Genomic DNA, 18,369 nt, shown 5'->3' on the forward strand with positions numbered 1-18,369 from the left:
TATGAGTTACAGTGATTTGATTGTCTGACACATTTGTATTTTTGTACTTCTGCTTTTTAAAATAGGCAATGTGGAAAAGCTGAATAGTGTAGAGCCACATACAGAGTCACAGAATCACAGAATGGTTGAGGTTGGAAGGGACCTCTGGAGATCATCTAGTCCAACCCTCCTGCTCAAGCAGGGTCACCTAGAGCACGTTGCACAGGACGGTGTCCAGACAACTTTTGAATATCGGACTGTGTTCAGCTACATGATGTGTGTGAGACTGAAAGCACATGCTGAACACAGTCCATTCAAGCGTTACAGCACGAAATCGGGTCAAGGACTCGTGATTTGTGTTGTGTTGCCGTTTATGATTCARCTGTGCTATTTCTCTAGCTGAAATCACACCGGGAGCAACCAGTGGCCAGCACCTGCTTTGCGAGTAAAGCAAAGGCTTTGTGACCACGCGGCCTGTCCTCCTGCCACAGCTGCATCCTTGGGGCTACCGCCGGAACGGCGCCCAGCGCCCCCCGCCCCGAGCCCTCGCGCGGGGCGGGCAGACGAGGCGCGGGGCCCCCAGAACCCCCGGCCCGGGGCCGCCGCAGCCGTTAGGGCGCCGCGCTCGGCCACCACCTGCGCGCGCCCGGCCCGCCGAGCCCCCGGCCCGTGACGTCACCCCAGGTGCTTCCCCCCCGAGGGCGTGGCCCGGCGGCCCGGTAGGCGGGGGCGCGGGGCGCGCATGCGCCTGGCGCCGGCGGTAGCGGGACCCGTTGCGAGCGTATGTGCGCGCGCGGCGGAGCGGAGCCCACTCGCCGCTCCTGTGTGCTGGGCGGAGCGCGGGGGGGGTATGAGCCTGTCGGCCTCCAGCGGCCACTCTCGCTCTGGCCGCCGCCGCCATGTCCGCTATCATCGAGCAGGAGTTCCAGGAGATCGATGCCACTAACGACTGGCAGGCGCGTTATCTGGTGAGCGAAGGGCGGCGCCAGTCCCCCACCAGCCGGAGGGGAGCGGGGAGGGCGGAGAGAGGGCCGCGAGCCGGCGGCGCCCGTTGCCGGTATGAGCTGCCTCCGCGGGGAGCGGAAGTCGTTGGGCCACGACTCGTTTTCAGGTGCGCGCAGCGAAACTGCGGGCAGGCAGGGCGCATGCTCCGAGAGGGCTTTTCCCCCCCTCCGGGAGGGGGTGAGGGTGTGGGGGTGCGCATGCGCGGCGCGGCCTGCGTTGGCGGCGCGGATGCGTGCGGCGCGGCGRGCGGCCGGGCGGCCCGTGGGGTGCGCTGCGCATGCGCGGCGGCCCCTCCGCGGCGGGGGCTGACGAAGTGGAGGGTTGAGTGAGCCGGGGGTGTTTTGCCCGCGCTTTCCAAGCCGGGTGGAAAGTTGTATCTAATAATATCGATCCGGTCAGTGYTTGTCGTCGCCCCTCAGTTTGCCGCTCCTCCGGCTAGTGACTGCGAAGTGGCTCCTGGGCCTCCGTCTCGCCATAAGTCACCCCTCGTGTCGCAGCTACCTTAACGCACCCGGTGCTGGAGCAGGAGCAGCTCGATCGTTTCGCAGAAAATAAGCTGCTTGCTCTTTTTTTGCTTCCCCAGAAACAGCACTGATTAGCAGCGGCCACAATGATATTCTTTGAGTCCGTTGTCTAAAATTAATTTATAAATACTATTATACTGCTGCAATTACTTGAGCCAATATGTATTTTACAGTGTTCTTTCACATCTGAGAAAAAACGACCCAGAACAAAGGTTCTCTTTGCTAATTTCAAGTTGTGCTTTTTCTCTGTTAAATCGTTCGTGCATTTGATTTATATGTATGTGTATTTCAAATACATTATTTCTAGATGGATTATGGAACAGAACAATGGTTTGAATTTAACAGGGGATAACAGAAAAAGTATATGGATAAGTAAGCTAATTTAGCTTTCCCAGGTCATATTAATATTATTTAATTATGCTTGGGGAAGTAAACTCAAGAGGAAATTGTATTTTAAGCTCTGCAAAACTTTGTTTATGGACTTCTCTAGTTTTACTTACAGCTGTGTTGTACAGTTTTCTTGAATAGGATTTTGCATTAAAATGTTACCACCTCCTGGTTTTGTAGGTCTGCAACTCAAGAATTTTTCAGTATACTTAATGTAAATGTTTTATACTAAAGCCAGAGAATACAGATCTGTTAAAGCAAAAAAATGAAATGCTTTTCTTATATAGCACAAACTCACAGAAAATAATCTAATCGCTGACTACTTTTTTTAYGCTGAATTTTCGTATGGTATGTGTTTTCTTATGGCAGTGGTGTATAGGAAGCTTATATATTTGTGATGAGAGAGATATAAGTTTCTCTGAAGAAAAGTTCAGGAAAAAAAACCAAAACTGTGTGTTAAGGTTTTCTTGCTCTGTCTGCTGAGACCAGCTCTATATATTTGCTGTTCAGTTCCATGTGTTTGAGAAGATTTATGGTAAAATTTGTTAAAGCTTGGAGTATTTGTGCTGACTCCTGGAGGTTCTGTCCAGTCTGAATTAAGGACTGAATAAGTAACACCCTTCTCCCATTTATTTTTTCTGTGCAAGTTTTTCTTGTGTAACATGCCTTATATTACTCTTTATCTAGTTTGTTTCTCCAGTTTGTGAAGGCTGGATCGTGTTAAGGGAAACTGATTTTAGAGCTAGTCTTCCTTAGGTTCACTTCTCTTGAGCAAAGTCCCTCCTTCCCCCACCCCCATTACTGTAATAGTGTTTCTAACTGGTCTAATGACTCGTGACCAAATTACAGGTCTGCTGTTGTGCACAGAGGATGTTGATGTGTTTAAAAAGAAAATATGTTGCACCCTTTTATGGACTAATACAAAATTTACATTTTTGGAAACTCTAGTGAATGCTTAACAGATGCATTTATTGACCATGCGTGTGGTTGCTCCCAAAGCTTGTAAGATGTTTGAACTAGAGAAGAAGACAAGCTGCAACGTGCTGTATCGAAGTAAAAATTGAATCATGTAATCAAGTGATTTTTATACAAAGATGCAAAGAATTGTTGCTGCTTTGTGTTATGGTTTAGGGTCTTTACAAACTGTTGCTGCATTTAAAGTAGCATCACACAAACACTAAGAGATGGAGATTCCTTGTGTATATTAGATTTCTATTAAAGACCTTTTTGTTTGTGTCCATTATCTGAGAGTATACAGAGGTCTATTTCAGAAGTTTGAGAAGACCTTGTTTGTGATAGTGGGAAAGAAGATGAAGGAATGCTTAGTTGTACAGGGAAGTTTAAATGCCCTTTAGTACATAATGATTGCGTATAGCAGCAACATGTAAAAAAAAGAAAAAAGAATTAAAAATATATTTTAAATTCTGTATTTTACAACAAATCTTCTGAGATGGCATCAGTACAGAATATAAAGGCACAGTTAGATTCACTGGAAGCTGTTTGTCAATAGCACCTTAGTTGAGTTTTCAGAGTTGTCTACGCTAGATAAATCTGTGCATCCTAATGCTATTTGAAGGTGAAGTTGTGGAAGAGATACTCTGCTTTCATTAGAGGCAAAAGATTAATAAAATTCATCATTTGAAATATATGAATAGTAATAAAAATTTACACACTATTTTAAGAAGTAAGTTTGAATGCCTTCCAAATGCAGATTATCAAAAGGATTGCATTAATGCCTGGGAGGGAAGCAGGCTGTGATCTCATATTGATGTAGGTTGACAGCTGTCAATCTAGAATTGTTCCCACATATATTAACTACAGCTATATGGATTGAACCATCAAACCGTCTACAATAGTCTTGTGGCTGCTACAGCAGCCATAAAGTCATTAATTAATTCAATTATTTTTGTGCAGATTTATGCTGCCAATTGATGTAGAGGAGCTACTGGTATACTGCTGTTAGTTTATCTGACTCCCATATTGCCGTGGGAGATAACATGTAAGTCTGAGGTAAACTGTAAGCATAACAAATACCTGATATTCCCTTTGTTCCTGCTACATCAGTTGCTTACCAAATTGTACTTAAGTTATTTTTGTGGTAGTAGCCAAATGTAGAAAGGTCTAAATGGCAACAGCTTGGCCAAGAATGAGGCACAGGTTTCTTGAGTGAAAATAACATAAGTTGTAATAAAGGTTGGTTTAAAAATGTTAATAATTAATAACCTTGAAAGTCTTGCATAGCCTTATCACTAGCCTTAATCTGCTTACTGGTTATAACTAAACTGAATTTTTGTCTTTTAAAGGAAATTCGACATAAATCCAGTGACTACCCTCATAGAGTTGCAAAATACCCAGAAAACAGAAATCGAAACAGATACAGAGATGTTAGTCCATGTAAGTATGTTTTGTTTTGATTTATCCTGTTCACTTTTAAATGGCATAGCTAATACATCACGATCCTTATAGGTTTTATATTTTATTTAGCTCTGTAGGTATGTGTCCTTCGATAGCTGTGTTTTTCATGACAAAATGTGTGTAATAGAAGGGAGAAAAATTGGCAGTTTAAACCCATTGTATTGATTGGTGAATTAGAGATAACTGTAGATTACAGTTGTGGGTATGTAGGGAAATATGAGCTGCAAAGTAAATACTATCTTGAAGATGTCTTTTATCATAGGGAAATTATTTGTTTGAGTTAATATTGCTTTATCTGTCTTAAAAAATCAAGATATCAACAGCTGCTGAGCACAGAGCTTAAGTTAATAAGCCATGACTAACTCAAACAATTTCCTTCAGGGCTGCTTGGGCAGCTCTGCATGCTTCTGGAATAGGATTGTGTGGAGAAACGTCATTGAACTTCTACTGGTGCTTTAAAAGCTACTTGAGACTTTATTTTGTCTGTTCTGAAGAATGTATGTGTGAAATTGTTCTATAGTTTTCTCAGTCCAAGTAGATAATGGTATGTAGTGCTTTATGTTTTACCAGCTACCATAAAATGGCCTTTATGATATAAGGGTTCTCTATCTCAGGTGAAAGCAGCTGTTTTTACAAAATCCTTTGGTACTGGAAGTGTTGTGGACTTTTTTCCAACAAAATCTACCTAAGCAACTGTATTCGAAAATCTTCATTAAAAACACCTTGAGCAAAAGATTACCTATATGCAGTCATAGCTGGAGAAAGCTATCATAAATCGCTTTCAAAAGAACTAAGAAAAGATTTGAGTATAGCCTTAATTTTTCTACAAAATACTGAAGTCAGGACAGGTTAAATGCTTGTGTATCCTTTAGTATTGAGTTTCCCAGAGCAGGAGAGACTTATAAAAGCTTTCTTGTTATTTGAGCTGGAATTCTTGAAGGGTTGCTGGTGTATTGGGGCTTTTTGTCTGTTTGAAAGCCTAATCTGAAATACCTATGGTAAGATTTGGAGAAGTGCTGAACTCCTTATTTCCAGTTGAAAGTCGTGGTACCAGCATGTGCATAACACTTCTCAAAATTACGCTGAAAGGGTTCGAACTGAGTCATCCTGGTCAGATGCAGTGCTGCATGTTGCCTACTAGGCTACTGCTAGAGTGCTGACTTGCACCATGCAGTCACAAGAAGTGGATCCAGTCAGGCTTAATGCTGAATCTAAATATTATACTCTGATGTAACTGAACTCTGTGCAAAGTCTACATGGCATTCCCCTATACAGTCCAATTTGAGAAATGTGCATCTATGAAGGAGATAGCTCAAGGTAGTCGAGGCTTATTAACTTGAGCTCCATGCTCAGCAAAGGTAGATATGCTTCTTCCGGACCTTTGCTGATCTGTGTGGCGGTACTTCAGTGCCTCAGGCTTGCGGTTACAGCGCAGAGTTAGCTTCTCACCTGTGGTAAAGTTACAGAAAGTGAATGCAACATGATCCATTTTCATACCTAAATTGAGACAGAGGGTTGTAAGAAGAGAAGGTAAGAAACTGAACTTCAGCCCATGAGACCCAGCTTCTATTCCCGTGTTCAATATCCTATACAATTTCCATGGCAGAATTAGTATTCATGTATTTACCTCTTTTCCAGTCCCTGAAGTTCATTTCATAAGCACAACTGCAAAGAGAATGGCAGCTTACATTTCAGGCGTTTACCATTTTCCTGTGTTTAAAAAAAAAAAAAAAAAATTGCTTCTAAAACAATTTCAGTGTTATTTAAGTAGCCTCTAATAATACCTGCAATGATATGTTATAGGTGTGGCTTGCATTAATTTTCTGTAGCTTTTTTGGAACTCAAATTTTCCTTGATAATGGAATGCCTTTCACAGTACTGAAGACTGTATCCAGTTACCTTCCCCCCATCTGTCACGGCAGAGCCTGCTTCTGAAACACTAGCTTAGCCAGGAGGGAATTTATTGCATCATCATATTAATCCCTTGTCCCTGTACAAGAAGGAGACAGTTAAATAAAATCTAGTCTTGAAGCGGTAGCTTGGTTTAAAAAGGGATTAAAATTATTGCATCTTATTTGACTTGAAGAATAACATGATGTCTGACCTAAGATGATGAGCTTTATGAAGCATTTCTCAGTTTTTGGCATGTGTGAAAGAGAAGAAGGTTTGAACTGGGCCACCAAGGTAACCTTGCAAAACTAAGATACTAGGAACAAGGCTGTATGGGGAGAAAAGAGCAAAACACTATCTTTGAAATAATTACTACTGAATTTCACATCTGTGTGTTAGCAAATATGACTCATAATTGTTTCTGTAATGATGGTGGGATTTGGGAGGAGATAAAGACCTGGAAGGGAATATATAATAAATAACATTCCAAGATAGTGGTGCATAAATTCCAAAGCAACTGGGGTAAAAGCTGTACAATTTGGTCATTGTGGTGAACACATCAAATCATGGTGCACATGTGTAAGGAACTGGCATTGCAGAAATACAAGTAGATCTTACACAATCTATCTTTCCAGGCCTTGACTTTCCAAATGTAACGGCTACTTAACAGTGTTTGTATGAAATACTGGTGATAATAATCACATTTGTGATACTTAAAGACCTTCAGAACGACTTAAGAGAAGCAGATGTTCCAGTTCAAGGGTTAGAAAATGTTTGATAGTTAAAACTTCTGTGATCTAGCTATTTAAATAAGCATATTAGAAGACATAAGAAGCAATTTGATTAAAACATTTTATTTCTCCATGACAGTGATAAAATGACTTGTTAGACTAGATAGCAGCCAAGCCAGTCTAAAACCTGAGATGACTTGGCTGTAAGAGGAAATACAAAGATTATTTTGTCTTGTGGAAAGATCTTGACTAGAGTGCAGAAAAAAAAAAAGATTTTTTTTTTTAACTTGGTTTTGCCCTGTTTGGTGTTTGCTCTTTTGCCCTGTTTCAGCTGTAGCAGCTAGGCAACAAATATTGAAACCAATTTGTAGCTGTTACATACATTTCTAGGTAAAAGATTATTTCTGTTAGCTGTATAAGGCTAAACGTCTTTGGCTATTACAATTGATTGAGTTTCACATTGTCTACGGTATCATAACTGTTTTTGTTAGTGTCCAATTTTGCTGGCTAAAGAGCTATGGTGTGCAGAGGAAAAGTTTGGAGGGGGGAAAAAAGGTTTGTTACAGTAATAGTCCTTGATAGTTATTGCCTAGCCAAAGATAGTGCTCTTGTAGTTTGGTGTTAGTCTAGAATAGGGAGAGAAATATTTTGGCTATGTAGTAGTATTGAAACAGGAAGTTAATCTGAAATAGGTTTGGTTTGAGAGCCAGTCATTTCCTGACAGATGAAACCATTTCTCAGAAAACATTGTTAAGAGGAAAATAACTTTGGGGACTATTACTTTTAATTGATACCTTTAATGAAACTCTTTAGATTTCTGTCATGAGTTGCCTTCTAAATCTTATCCTTAGTTCATATCAGAGTCATTGGATAGTTGCCCAGTAATATGATTTTTAGTCTAGTGTCTCAGATTGACTGTAAACACCTTTAGAGATCTTTAGTCAGCTGACTGTTCCCAGATTTAGGAGCAGGAGGGAAATCCCCTTTGCAAAATTGAAAGAAATGTATTTTCTTGCTTTTGGTGGGGATGGGAGGAGACACAAGTAAATTGCATTCTTTAGCCTTCCTCTGTAATGTAGCACGTAGCCCATTTTCTTAGGTCAGCTGAACATTTTCACCTAATAAATCAAGTTGCTGTTGGAAGATCTTGAAGTACCGATTTCTTCCTGTAGCCATGAGTAGTCTTTGTGTTGGACCTTTAAACCATAGGCTTACAATTGTCATAGAGTATATGCCAGGGAGAGAGGAATGTGAAGAGTATTGTGCTCTACAGGGAATGGAGTGGGAGCTGATGTGGACAGTTTTGCACTTAACACTGATTAAATGTTAACACAAAAATGTTCCCTTTCAGTCTGCATATGCTGAGAATGGAGAGGTGTTCTGTCCAAAATAAGCTTACTGCATTTTTTTTCTTACTGTCCATATTAGAAGTTGAAATTGATGGTATTCCATGACTTTAATGATTCTGTAAAATATTTTATTGATAGCTTACCAGAAGCATGGTATAAATAAGCTCAACTTGCTGCTTTTGGAGATCTTTCTTAGTTGGGGAGAGACAAAAATTTTCTAGTGTGTAGTGATCTAAACTTTATATTCTAGTGTGTTAATTTTTTTTCACAGTCATGCTTAAAAGTATAAGGATTGTGTGCACTAGTGATGCATATATTTCAGTATGAGTACATTTCAGTTATGAGCAAGGCCTTAATTGATATGTCATTATGGCATTCATGCAGTGGCAGGATGGGGGAAGTCACTTCCCTTTTCCTTTGCCTTAGACTAGCTCTGAAACTTAAGATTGCAGGTCCAATGACAGAGTATTGTAACTTGGATAATTTAGCAGCTAGGGTAGACTAGATTTAGATTAGTGAAATGAGGGGGATTCTCTGTTAGGAGGGGAAAGGTCAGACTTCGTCACTGGGATGGCTTAGGGCTACGTGTTTTATTTATGACTTTCTTTAATCCACTAAGTGTTTTACCCTCTTGTTGTTAAGAGCACCATATTTGGGGAGCAAGAGACATCTCTTAGATAAAAGATCATTTTTCAGTTGTGCACTGGTTTCACTTCTGGAAATGCAATTGTTTTCAAATAAAACCCTTTCCTGGTAACCAGCTGCAAGAACTAACTGTATCATGCAAAATGCCAAGCAGTTCCCATCTCGGTCTTAATTGGTAATTTTTTTTCTCTAGCAAGGAGGGCAGATTGATGCGAAATGTCAAATTGTGGCCCTGTTTGAAACACAGTCTTGTCATGGGTGTCAGTGGGACAGGGTTTCACCTGAAGTGGGTAATAGAAGAGTTTATCTCAGACATGGTGGTTCTGGGGTAGTTTTCTTAATGTGGAGCCAGAATGAGAAGCATTTTTAAGGTTTCCACTTCCTTTTTAGGCTGCATAATTTGTTGAAAAAGGGGAATTAGCACTTCAGATAATGAATGCTATATTTTAGCTGCCTTGGGTATGGTAACATTTAAGATGTATCTTAAATCTAATCTTAGAGATCTGCTTATCATTCATATAAATCTGAAGTACTTTGTAACTGGAAATGATTTACATACGGGGAAATATGTTCCAGCTAATTCGCTGTCAAAAGTTGGCTTGCTTCATTTAATTCTGAAGAGCAAGCCAGGACCTGAATGAGGTTTCTAGGTCATTTTGTCCTCTAGGAACCTTTTCCTTTGAAAGAAGGAGAATCARTAAATTCTAGTGGCTTTCTTTGTCCTCTGGAGTGTATGCCCATATATTTGTAGCATCACCTCTGTTTGGGGAAGGCGAGAGGGTGCCCATGCATAGAATTAGCTGTGAAAATGATCTTTTTTTGGAAAAAAATAATCAGAATTTGATTTCTAATGTTTACAAAGCAGAGCTTACAAGAAGGAAAGAATAAGGCTTAAAATGTGTGTAAGCATTATAGTGTGAAACCTCATTAAGGCCTTGGTAGTTATCTCCTGCTGGCGGTAATACAGCAGCTGCTGCTGGGTGACTAAACTGTTAACAGTGCTTGCTGATGTCATCTTTCCGAGAACACTAGTACCGGTATGTGTGATTTACTATAACAAGATCTTAAGTTTTTCCTGTTGGCAAATGACATGTAATATTTACAAAGGTCTTGGTTTCTCTCCAGTAGAAACATTTCAGATAAAGCGATACATGAAAGGGAAAAGTAACGCTTTCATTTCCAGACAAAATAATGCAAGGAGATATATTTTACTTTGACATACATGTGTCTTAAATCAACTGTGGCTTGGCTTTGGTAATATTTTTTTCTTTATACATATGTATCATAAATTGTTTTAAGACTCCTGAGAGTCACAATGGTGTTGACTTACAACTGGAATGCTAATGAAAACAGAGACTAAACAAGTAACTTTCTCACACTTTCATATTAAAGTTTTTTTGGAATGCTTCTGTTCTCTACAGGTCTGTAAGCGACTGCGTGTAAAAGCTAGCAGCTAAAGGAGGCAGGGTGACAATCCCAAATCATAGTCCTTCCAGAAAAGAAGAAAGTATTTTACTGTTGACTTATTTTCTTGAATTCAGCAAGATAAGCACATGCTTAAGAGGTTAAAGGTTGTCCATCGGTGATAACGTAATAGAAGAAAAATTATTCTGGGCCTTGTAAAGGATCTGTATATAGTCTGGTGTCTGAGAGTTGCCAGTAGCAGGTAACTAGGGGAGAGTACAAAAGCAGAACAAGACATAGAAAGCAGACTTTTCTTGGTTTCCAAAAGTTTGAAAAATATTTGTAAAATAATATGAGCAATAAGTAGAACAAGAGTCTAACTCAGTAACTTTGTTTTCTGATTCCTGTTAGCATTTTGCCCACCTGGAGTCATATTCGTGGATTTCTCCTTAGATAAGCCTTGTGCTATATAAATTGACTGTAGTGTAGGGGCTTAATCAGAGTTCAGCTATCACAGCTGCACTGAATGTGATAATTTGGAGTCATTATCCCAAACTTGCAGATTTTGTGCATTCCTAAGATATTTGTCAAAATGAAGCTAGTCTGGTGGTGGAAGGAAAAGTAGTCTGAGATGTTCTGGCAGCAGATGTGACATCAGGCTGCACCCTCAATGAATTTTGTGAGTTAGACCAGGTGAATGTAGGTTTAAAAGCTGGCACTGCACCTTGATTCAGTCTTAACACTGTCAGTTCCTTAATGAAATCTATCTATTCCTGAAATGTGTTGAAGTCTCTTAAAGTGATGTCAGTTTGCTATTTGTTATTTGCCCTTCTTATAGTCTGTCTGGGCAGTTGAGCTTCGGGGGTTCTCAGTCTGTTGGACCACAGTTCCTGGTGTGTGGTTATGTACGCAACTTTGAGCTAAAAAATGCTGTTTATTTAATACTATTCTAGTGAATGGCTGGGGAAGGATTACTTATTGTGAACAAGTCTGATTACTTAAATGCTTCCTTGAGGATGACAAATCGGATATTAATAAGCTCTAAACAGCTACAGTATTTTTTTTTTTAATGCAGCATTGTATTATGAGACTCTGATAATCTTTTTGTATTGATGTTATGATTTTAAACACAGTCCTTTGACTGCTTGCCCCTGTTAGAAATACTGCATCTTCTGTCTTGCCTGAATAGTCACAGGAGATGGAAACTTTGTAATTAGTTTAGACTTCATTTAATTAGAAGATCTATGAAATAGGTACATTTTTGCATGTGCCACTTCTCTGGTGTATTTAAACCTGTATTGTATTAAACAATAAATTAATAAGAAAAAATAAGTTGGTCAAAGCTCTTCTTGAATTGTTGTATCATGCAGGTTCTCTAGGTTTTCATCTCAGACAGTTTAACATGATGATTCTACCTCAGCCTGTGAAATTTCAGTTCACAAAAAATCTTGGAATTCTGAACTTAAAGGAAAAAAAACAGTGAAATCATCTGGTGTCATAGAATAGAATGCTGCCTTTTGTGGGTTGTGGTGGTGTTACATTAAGGAAATGCAACTGTTGAGGGATGGCGGTGAGCTGCTTCTAGTATATGTGTGGGTTGTTTGATTTAGGTTGGTTATTTTTTAAAGAAAAAACAGGTATTCCAGTTTTCTGAGCAGCTTCTATTAATAGCTCTATTAATAACTCTAATGAAGTGTTGTGAGGAAAATGAGGCAGGCAAAGCTATCAAAGCTATGTGAGAAGTTAGTTTCACATGTTTTTGTAGTTTGCCATTTGGTTCTTACTTCCATGTATTAGCTGAAGAATTTCATTTTCTAATTGCTTGCCAGACCTAAACTTTCCTGTGAAAGAACATTCACCAAGATGGACAGATCTAATTTTTTTAACTTTGTTTTAATTTCAGATGATCATAGTCGTGTAAAACTGCAGAACACGGAGAATGACTATATTAATGCCAGCCTAGTGGTCATAGAAGAAGCCCAGAGATACTATATTTTAACACAGGTAAGTAGTTCTAGATAGTAAGTTATTACAAGGATTGAGAATATGGGGGAGGGGAGTTGGTATAGTGGTAATTTATATAAACATATATGTGTATGTATATGTGTTGTATATAGATTTTATATATGTAGTCTATACATTATTTGTCTTTATCTGTGGTTTGCACATCTCTGGTGCTAATTCCTGTTTGATTGAATTGCAAATGCATTATTTCGTGTTTTAAGAAAAAGCTACAGGGAATACTTCAGTATGCATAGTTTACTGCATATACAGCTTTTCAAATATTTCTTGCTCTTTTCTTCAGCTCTCCTGGAAATACATTGCAACTATACTTTTACACCTTATTTCATTTTGTTTCTTTTGTGCATGCATCTTCTAACTACACAAATAGCGCCAGTGTCCAAACTAAAACATCCCTTCCCTGAATTCTGACTGGTTTCTGTTTAAACTTAGAATACTTTAATGATCTGTGCAGTATAGTTATTTTCTTGCCTGTCATGTATATCATTCTATTAATAGTTTGTTTAAACTTTTCAGAGGAAGACTTTTTCCTGTTTCACACAATAAAACATTAACCATGTTCAAACACTGCTTTGCCTATACGTTCTCCCACCCATTTTTTTCTTTACTACACAGGGTCCACTACCTAATACATGTTGTCATTTTTGGCTAATGGTATGGCAACAAAAAACCAAAGCAGTTGTCATGCTGAACAGAATTGTCGAAAAAGAGTCGGTAAGTAATATCAGGCATTTAACATAAGTCATAAAGTAAGCCACATAATTTTAATGCTGTTCAACCATGTTTGATTGGTATGTTAAAAGAATTAAGACTTTCTCACAGGTGTATAGCATAGCTTGTGTATGTATTTAATGTAGTATTAAACAAAGTGATGAAGCTAAGATGCAGAATTCAGTTCAGTATAAACAGCTTGTGATAAGCATATGTTCAAAAAGATGGAAGGAACATTCTGGAAAAGGAGGATGTAGAGACAAGTACAATGGAGTAGAAGCTAGAGTAGGATTCTCTAGGATAAAACGCAAAGTAGGAAAATAAATTTGAATTGAAGTATCTTTAGATTATTTCTTCTAACTCTAACAGAGCACTATTTTTGTTTGTGTAGTGATCTTAACTGTTGGTAACAATGGAGCCATGCTGCTACCACCAACTGTCAAACAGGCCTAATTATTTTTGATTCTTTACAACTGGTGATAAATATGAAGAATACATGAATCTCTTGATATGATGTCATTTTTTGCTAATGTGCTTAAAGGCACTGTGGATTTTAGCTACAAATGTGTATTTTTTTTCTTTTTTCCAGAGTAATTTTATCAGCAAAAAGATCTGACTAGCTTGTAAAAAAAAAGTCACTTATTTTCTTATACATCAGTTCTCGTGATGTGTGGTGTTGTTTTGTTGTTGGTTTGGGTTTTTTTGTTTTTTGGGGKTTTTTTTTGATAAAGTTGGAGTGCAGGGCAAGAGGAATAAAGGAAGAGGGATAGTTTTGCTTTGTTAGTTCATTCTTTAGTTTTACTAGCATCTTCAAGTGTTAGGCAAGACTTCTGGAACAAAAGAATATTTAGTCTTAAGAATTTTGGTACAATGTGTTACATAACTTCTGTAAATGTGCAGGTGCATACATGGGAAATGGAAGGGAGGAAATGCTGAAATAGCTCCATAGACATATCTCCCTGTTGCAGAGAACTAGGTGGAAGGAGGGGGATAAAAAAGGGTTAAGGTATGTCTCAAAACATTGCTAGTCCCGTGATAAAAGCAAGCATAAGTAGATAAARCTTGAATGTTTAATAGCACTTGAAACAATTGTAATAACTTGGTTGTCCATAACGCTTGCATTGAGAATTACTCAAATTAAGAGCAGGTAATATGTACTTGAGCTTACGATACTGTATAACGGATTCTTAGAAGTTGCCGATGCAAAGCCCAAGATGCTAGAATGCTTGACCAGATTTGTTTGTTTGTTTTAAATAACTTAGGTGAAATGTGCGCAATATTGGCCAACAAAAGAAGAGGAAGTTATGACGTTCAAGGAAACAGGATTTTGTGTGAGGCTAGTATCTGAAGACATCAAATCCTATTACACAGTGCATCTACTGCAATTAGAAAATATCAACGTAAGCTTTTTCTCTATCTCTATATCTCATACTCCCAGGCTTAAGGAAAACTGTTGTTGAAGATGTGTTTAGCAAACTGTCACTACAGGTTTGACTGAGCTTTTGAACTGAAAATTTTAATGCATTTTGCTTCTGATAATGTTGAAGACTTATGTATGGCGTATGGGCAAGAGAGCTGGATCTGTTTCAATCTGTACATTAAAAAGGATAACAGCTTCGACATTTTTTTATACTTCAGTTTTCAATTAGGCAGTATTTTAACATGCTGAGTATTAACTGATGGTAATGATGATTCTAAGAGGAGCTGTAAGAAGTATCTGGGAATTGAAATTTATAGCTCTTCCAAATATCAAAATTCAGACTCAGTAATTACTGTTTTTATGGAACTCTGCAGTTTTTCCCCATGATTTCAGTCTAGCTAACTATTTTTTGGGGGTGAGGGGTAATTTTCACCTGTAGATAGGTAACTTTACCTCCTCTTGCTTACCTCCCCTTTTGTTCCACAGGACCAACCGTCCTTTTCTCTTAAAAATTAAGCACTCTGACAATTTAATGAAGTTAAGCTCAGAAAAATTGTTCCTGGCCTGAGCTTGGGTTGGAATTTGCTGCTTCTGTTTCAGAGCTGAAGACAAGATTGAAGAGCTTGTCTGTTTGTTCCAGCTATGTCTTGTAAGATATTTTCTCTCCCTATAAACCTTGCCTTATATTGAAAGTGGTGATACGGCAAGTTTCATTCAAGGTTATCGTGTCAGTGGATTTGGGAAAGGAAAGCTTGAAGATGTTAATTTGCATCTTATTTATGTGACTAAACCTTGATGTATTTGGTCAAAGTTATTTGAATTTATAGGAGCTATTAATAGTACTTCGAGATAATGCTTGTTAATTTGAAACATCTTTCACAAGATCAATGTGATAAAATTTGGCATGTTGTTCTCTGGTCTAATCAATGTAAGAAGAGGAGAACTTTATGGAATATAGTGACTTGAAGAATTCCTGTTCAGTTGTTCATTTATTAATAGCAAAGGCAAAGAAAGGAGGAGTAGTGCTTACAAGCTAATGGCTAGGGAGGAAGATAACCCTCCTTTTTGGAAAGCCGAGGCAAGTCTTCCTTACTATCAAAAAGGCTTTTTTTTTTTTTTTTTTTTTTTTTTTAATAGAATTGTCTCTTAACATCAGGCTCCTTAATCTTAGACTTCTTATTTTCAGGGGATTCAGTTTTCATGAAGTGTGGATGTTTGGGCTTAATGTTAATGCCCAACATTTCTGGAAAATGCAAAAATCCCATGAGGAACAGCACAGCTTATTATAGCTGACTTCTTGGGTTGAAGCTATTTAGTATTTAAGCTTCTGGGTTTGCTTTGGACTTGTAGTGCAGGCTCATTACTTCTATATAGAGATTCTTGATTTCATGCAGCTCAGTTTCACAAATCCTTAGCAAACTTTATTGAATGATGACCCAGGCAAACACTTCTTCGAATTCCAAGAACACTTTGCAAACCTTAGTATTTGTATGACCAAAGAACTAGAATTACTGTCTCTAGTAAAACCCTTTTGAAATCCTTTCAAGTAAATTGTTCTTGTTACTGCAACAGTTCTAATACATCAGCAAAATACATATGTACAAAGAATTCTAATAAGGTGCTTGTTCAGTGGTTTTACCTATGGAAAAAACCCTCCTACTATATAATTTAAGAGAAGTTACAAATACAGGTGAGGGGTTTTTTTGTTTGTTCTGTTTAGGATTACATCATGGCATTTGGCAGTTTGAGATGTTTATTTTTGCTTTTATGGCTAGTGTTGTACAGTAAAACTTCGGAGAGGAGGTGATGTTTATCAGTATCTTTCCAAAAGTTTAAAAATGTTTTTAAGTGCTTTGTCTTGTTGGTGATGTTGCGGAACATCCTTGTTTTTTGCTTGACGTGGTCTGCATTTTAGAATGCAGAAATCTGAAGCTGCCTTTCTACCCTGCTTCATTGTATATCCTCCATCATTTTACGTCTGTATCAATTATCAGCTCTTCTGAAAGTTGCTCACTGCTTTTTGCTGTAATTGTTCCGGTTCAGAACTCTCCTTGAGGAAAGATTGAGGGATACTATTTGTGAAGGCATCTGCAAACCCTTGCCCATGTCAGAAAATAAGGATAGAGAAAAACATTCTGCTCATGTTAAATACTAATAGTCATTTATGTGAGAAACTATAGCATGTCTGTAATTTGCAGCACAGGCTCCAAGTGCATGGGAGAAGGTGATATTTTAGGTGTTCATGAGAGCCATTTATTAAATCTATAAAGTAATCCTACTTGATGGAGTTGCAAAGTCTTGTGAATGTTAGGATATTCTGGGAGAATGGTTGGACATTGACAGCTAACTTCTTGAAGATTCCACCTTAAGTTGAATGTTTTTTCATATTATTATTTACTACTGCTTTTAGCTTTCCTTGTGACAAGCATAAGTACTAGTGTTTAGAAAAGGAGAACTTACTGTGCTTTCAGTAATTTATGGCCTGGCAATCCAGGTAGCATGGAGAAAGATGGAGTGCAGTTCACTTGTGGAGTACAGTATAATGAATGCTGATAGATAAAAGGGAATTAGGTTGGTACTGGGAAATTCAGGGAAGTTATGGGAGGGTAAATGAGCATCAGTATTCAAGAGAAAATGGAGATGGATTGAGGGAGGAAATAGAGCAGAAGAAAGGACTGAAATTGGTAGAGGAACCTAGGGATGATATCTTCCCTAGGTATCTCAGACTAGGTTCCTAGAAATAAGGGTAAAGCAGCCGAAGAAGAGGTTTGGAGAGAACCTTTGTATGAGGAGAAAGGACTAGAAGAGGTCAACTAGATTAGATGTGACACTGGTGATCTGATACCTTATTGCTGATTAATAGACCCAGAATGGAATCTTGAATACTCTACAAATAGCAAATATTTGGAAAAACCCATTAGCAAAATGGACTCTCAACTTAGTATTAAGCCATCCCTCTGTGCAGCCATTGCTGTCAATTTGAGGTGACGCAGGACTGCTTTGTGGAACTCCCTGCCTGACCCTGCTGATGAACCAGGATGCATCACTGTGATTCAAGAATATAAGATTTGATTTGCTGTTAGTTTCTAACATCTAGAATTTTAAATGTATTGAGAAGACATTTTGCTTGTGGCAGCAAGCACTCTAATAGCAGGTGATACTCTGCTATTTCTTGTGGAATCTAAATTTCCATAGTTTAAAAGAGTTCTTTATATAAGTTTGTATACAAGTGCTACAGTGCTTTGAAGGAACTTCTGGAATGTGGCTTACTCTGGCTCTGAATTTGATGGGGCCTTCTTATTCTCTTTCACAAATTGCACTAGAGGTTAATTTTTCTCTCTGTGATCTCAGAAATAAGACTGAGGAGTTAAGAAAAATATTGGTATCTGAGGAAAAGAGAACCCAGGCTCTCTTGTATGTCAGTGTTTTACAAATTTAAAGGATATAACTTCTACCATATTGACTCACAGGATGTGTACTAGTTATTGAAACCTGGTATACTATACCTATAACCTGGAAAATTGGTTGTGGTTTGATCATCATTTGATTACTCTGTTAGTGTTGCCAGCTGTCAGGGAGAGCTGTCCAGTGCGGTGATAACTTCATGAGCTTGATAGTTTTAACTGTGGTGCTTATTTACTGGAAGGTTATCCTCCTATTTCCTGAAACTTGCCCTTGGTTTGACTCACTTTCTTGAAAAGCCTTTTTGTTTGTTTATTTAAATATTGTCTGGTGATTGTTCTAGGGTTTTGTGGGGTTTTTTTGTTTTTCTTTCACAGTAGCTAATCTTAAGGAATAACTGCTGGGCAGAATATGTTGTGGTTACCATAGAATAAGCTAGTTTTCAGTTATCGAGTAGAAATATTTTTTCTGCCTATAACATATGT

At 38.4% G+C, this 18,369-nt stretch overlaps 1 protein-coding gene across 2 annotated transcripts in view; it reads left to right on the forward strand.

Moving 5' to 3' along the window:
- The first annotated feature begins 732 nt into the window (after positions 1-732).
- The window catches only part of PTPN2 (protein tyrosine phosphatase, non-receptor type 2), a 34,804-nt gene continuing 17,167 nt past the window's right edge, over positions 733-18,369 (forward strand). Inside the window, exons 1-5 of one of the 2 annotated variants that reach the window (XM_026063050.1) lie at positions 733-947; positions 4,199-4,289; positions 12,233-12,333; positions 12,967-13,065; positions 14,325-14,462. In XM_026063050.1, coding sequence (XP_025918835.1) covers positions 879-947; positions 4,199-4,289; positions 12,233-12,333; positions 12,967-13,065; positions 14,325-14,462 — 498 coding nt within the window. In that variant the 5' untranslated portion in view covers positions 733-878. The remainder of the gene's footprint in view (positions 948-4,198; positions 4,290-12,232; positions 12,334-12,966; positions 13,066-14,324; positions 14,463-18,369) is intronic. The other variant, XM_026063051.1, reaches the window with a different exon arrangement.

This window comes from Apteryx rowi, unplaced genomic scaffold (genome assembly GCF_003343035.1).
Source record: "Apteryx rowi isolate R43461 unplaced genomic scaffold, aptRow1 scaffold_199, whole genome shotgun sequence".
In the NCBI taxonomy this organism is placed as follows: Eukaryota; Metazoa; Chordata; class Aves; order Apterygiformes; family Apterygidae; genus Apteryx; species Apteryx rowi.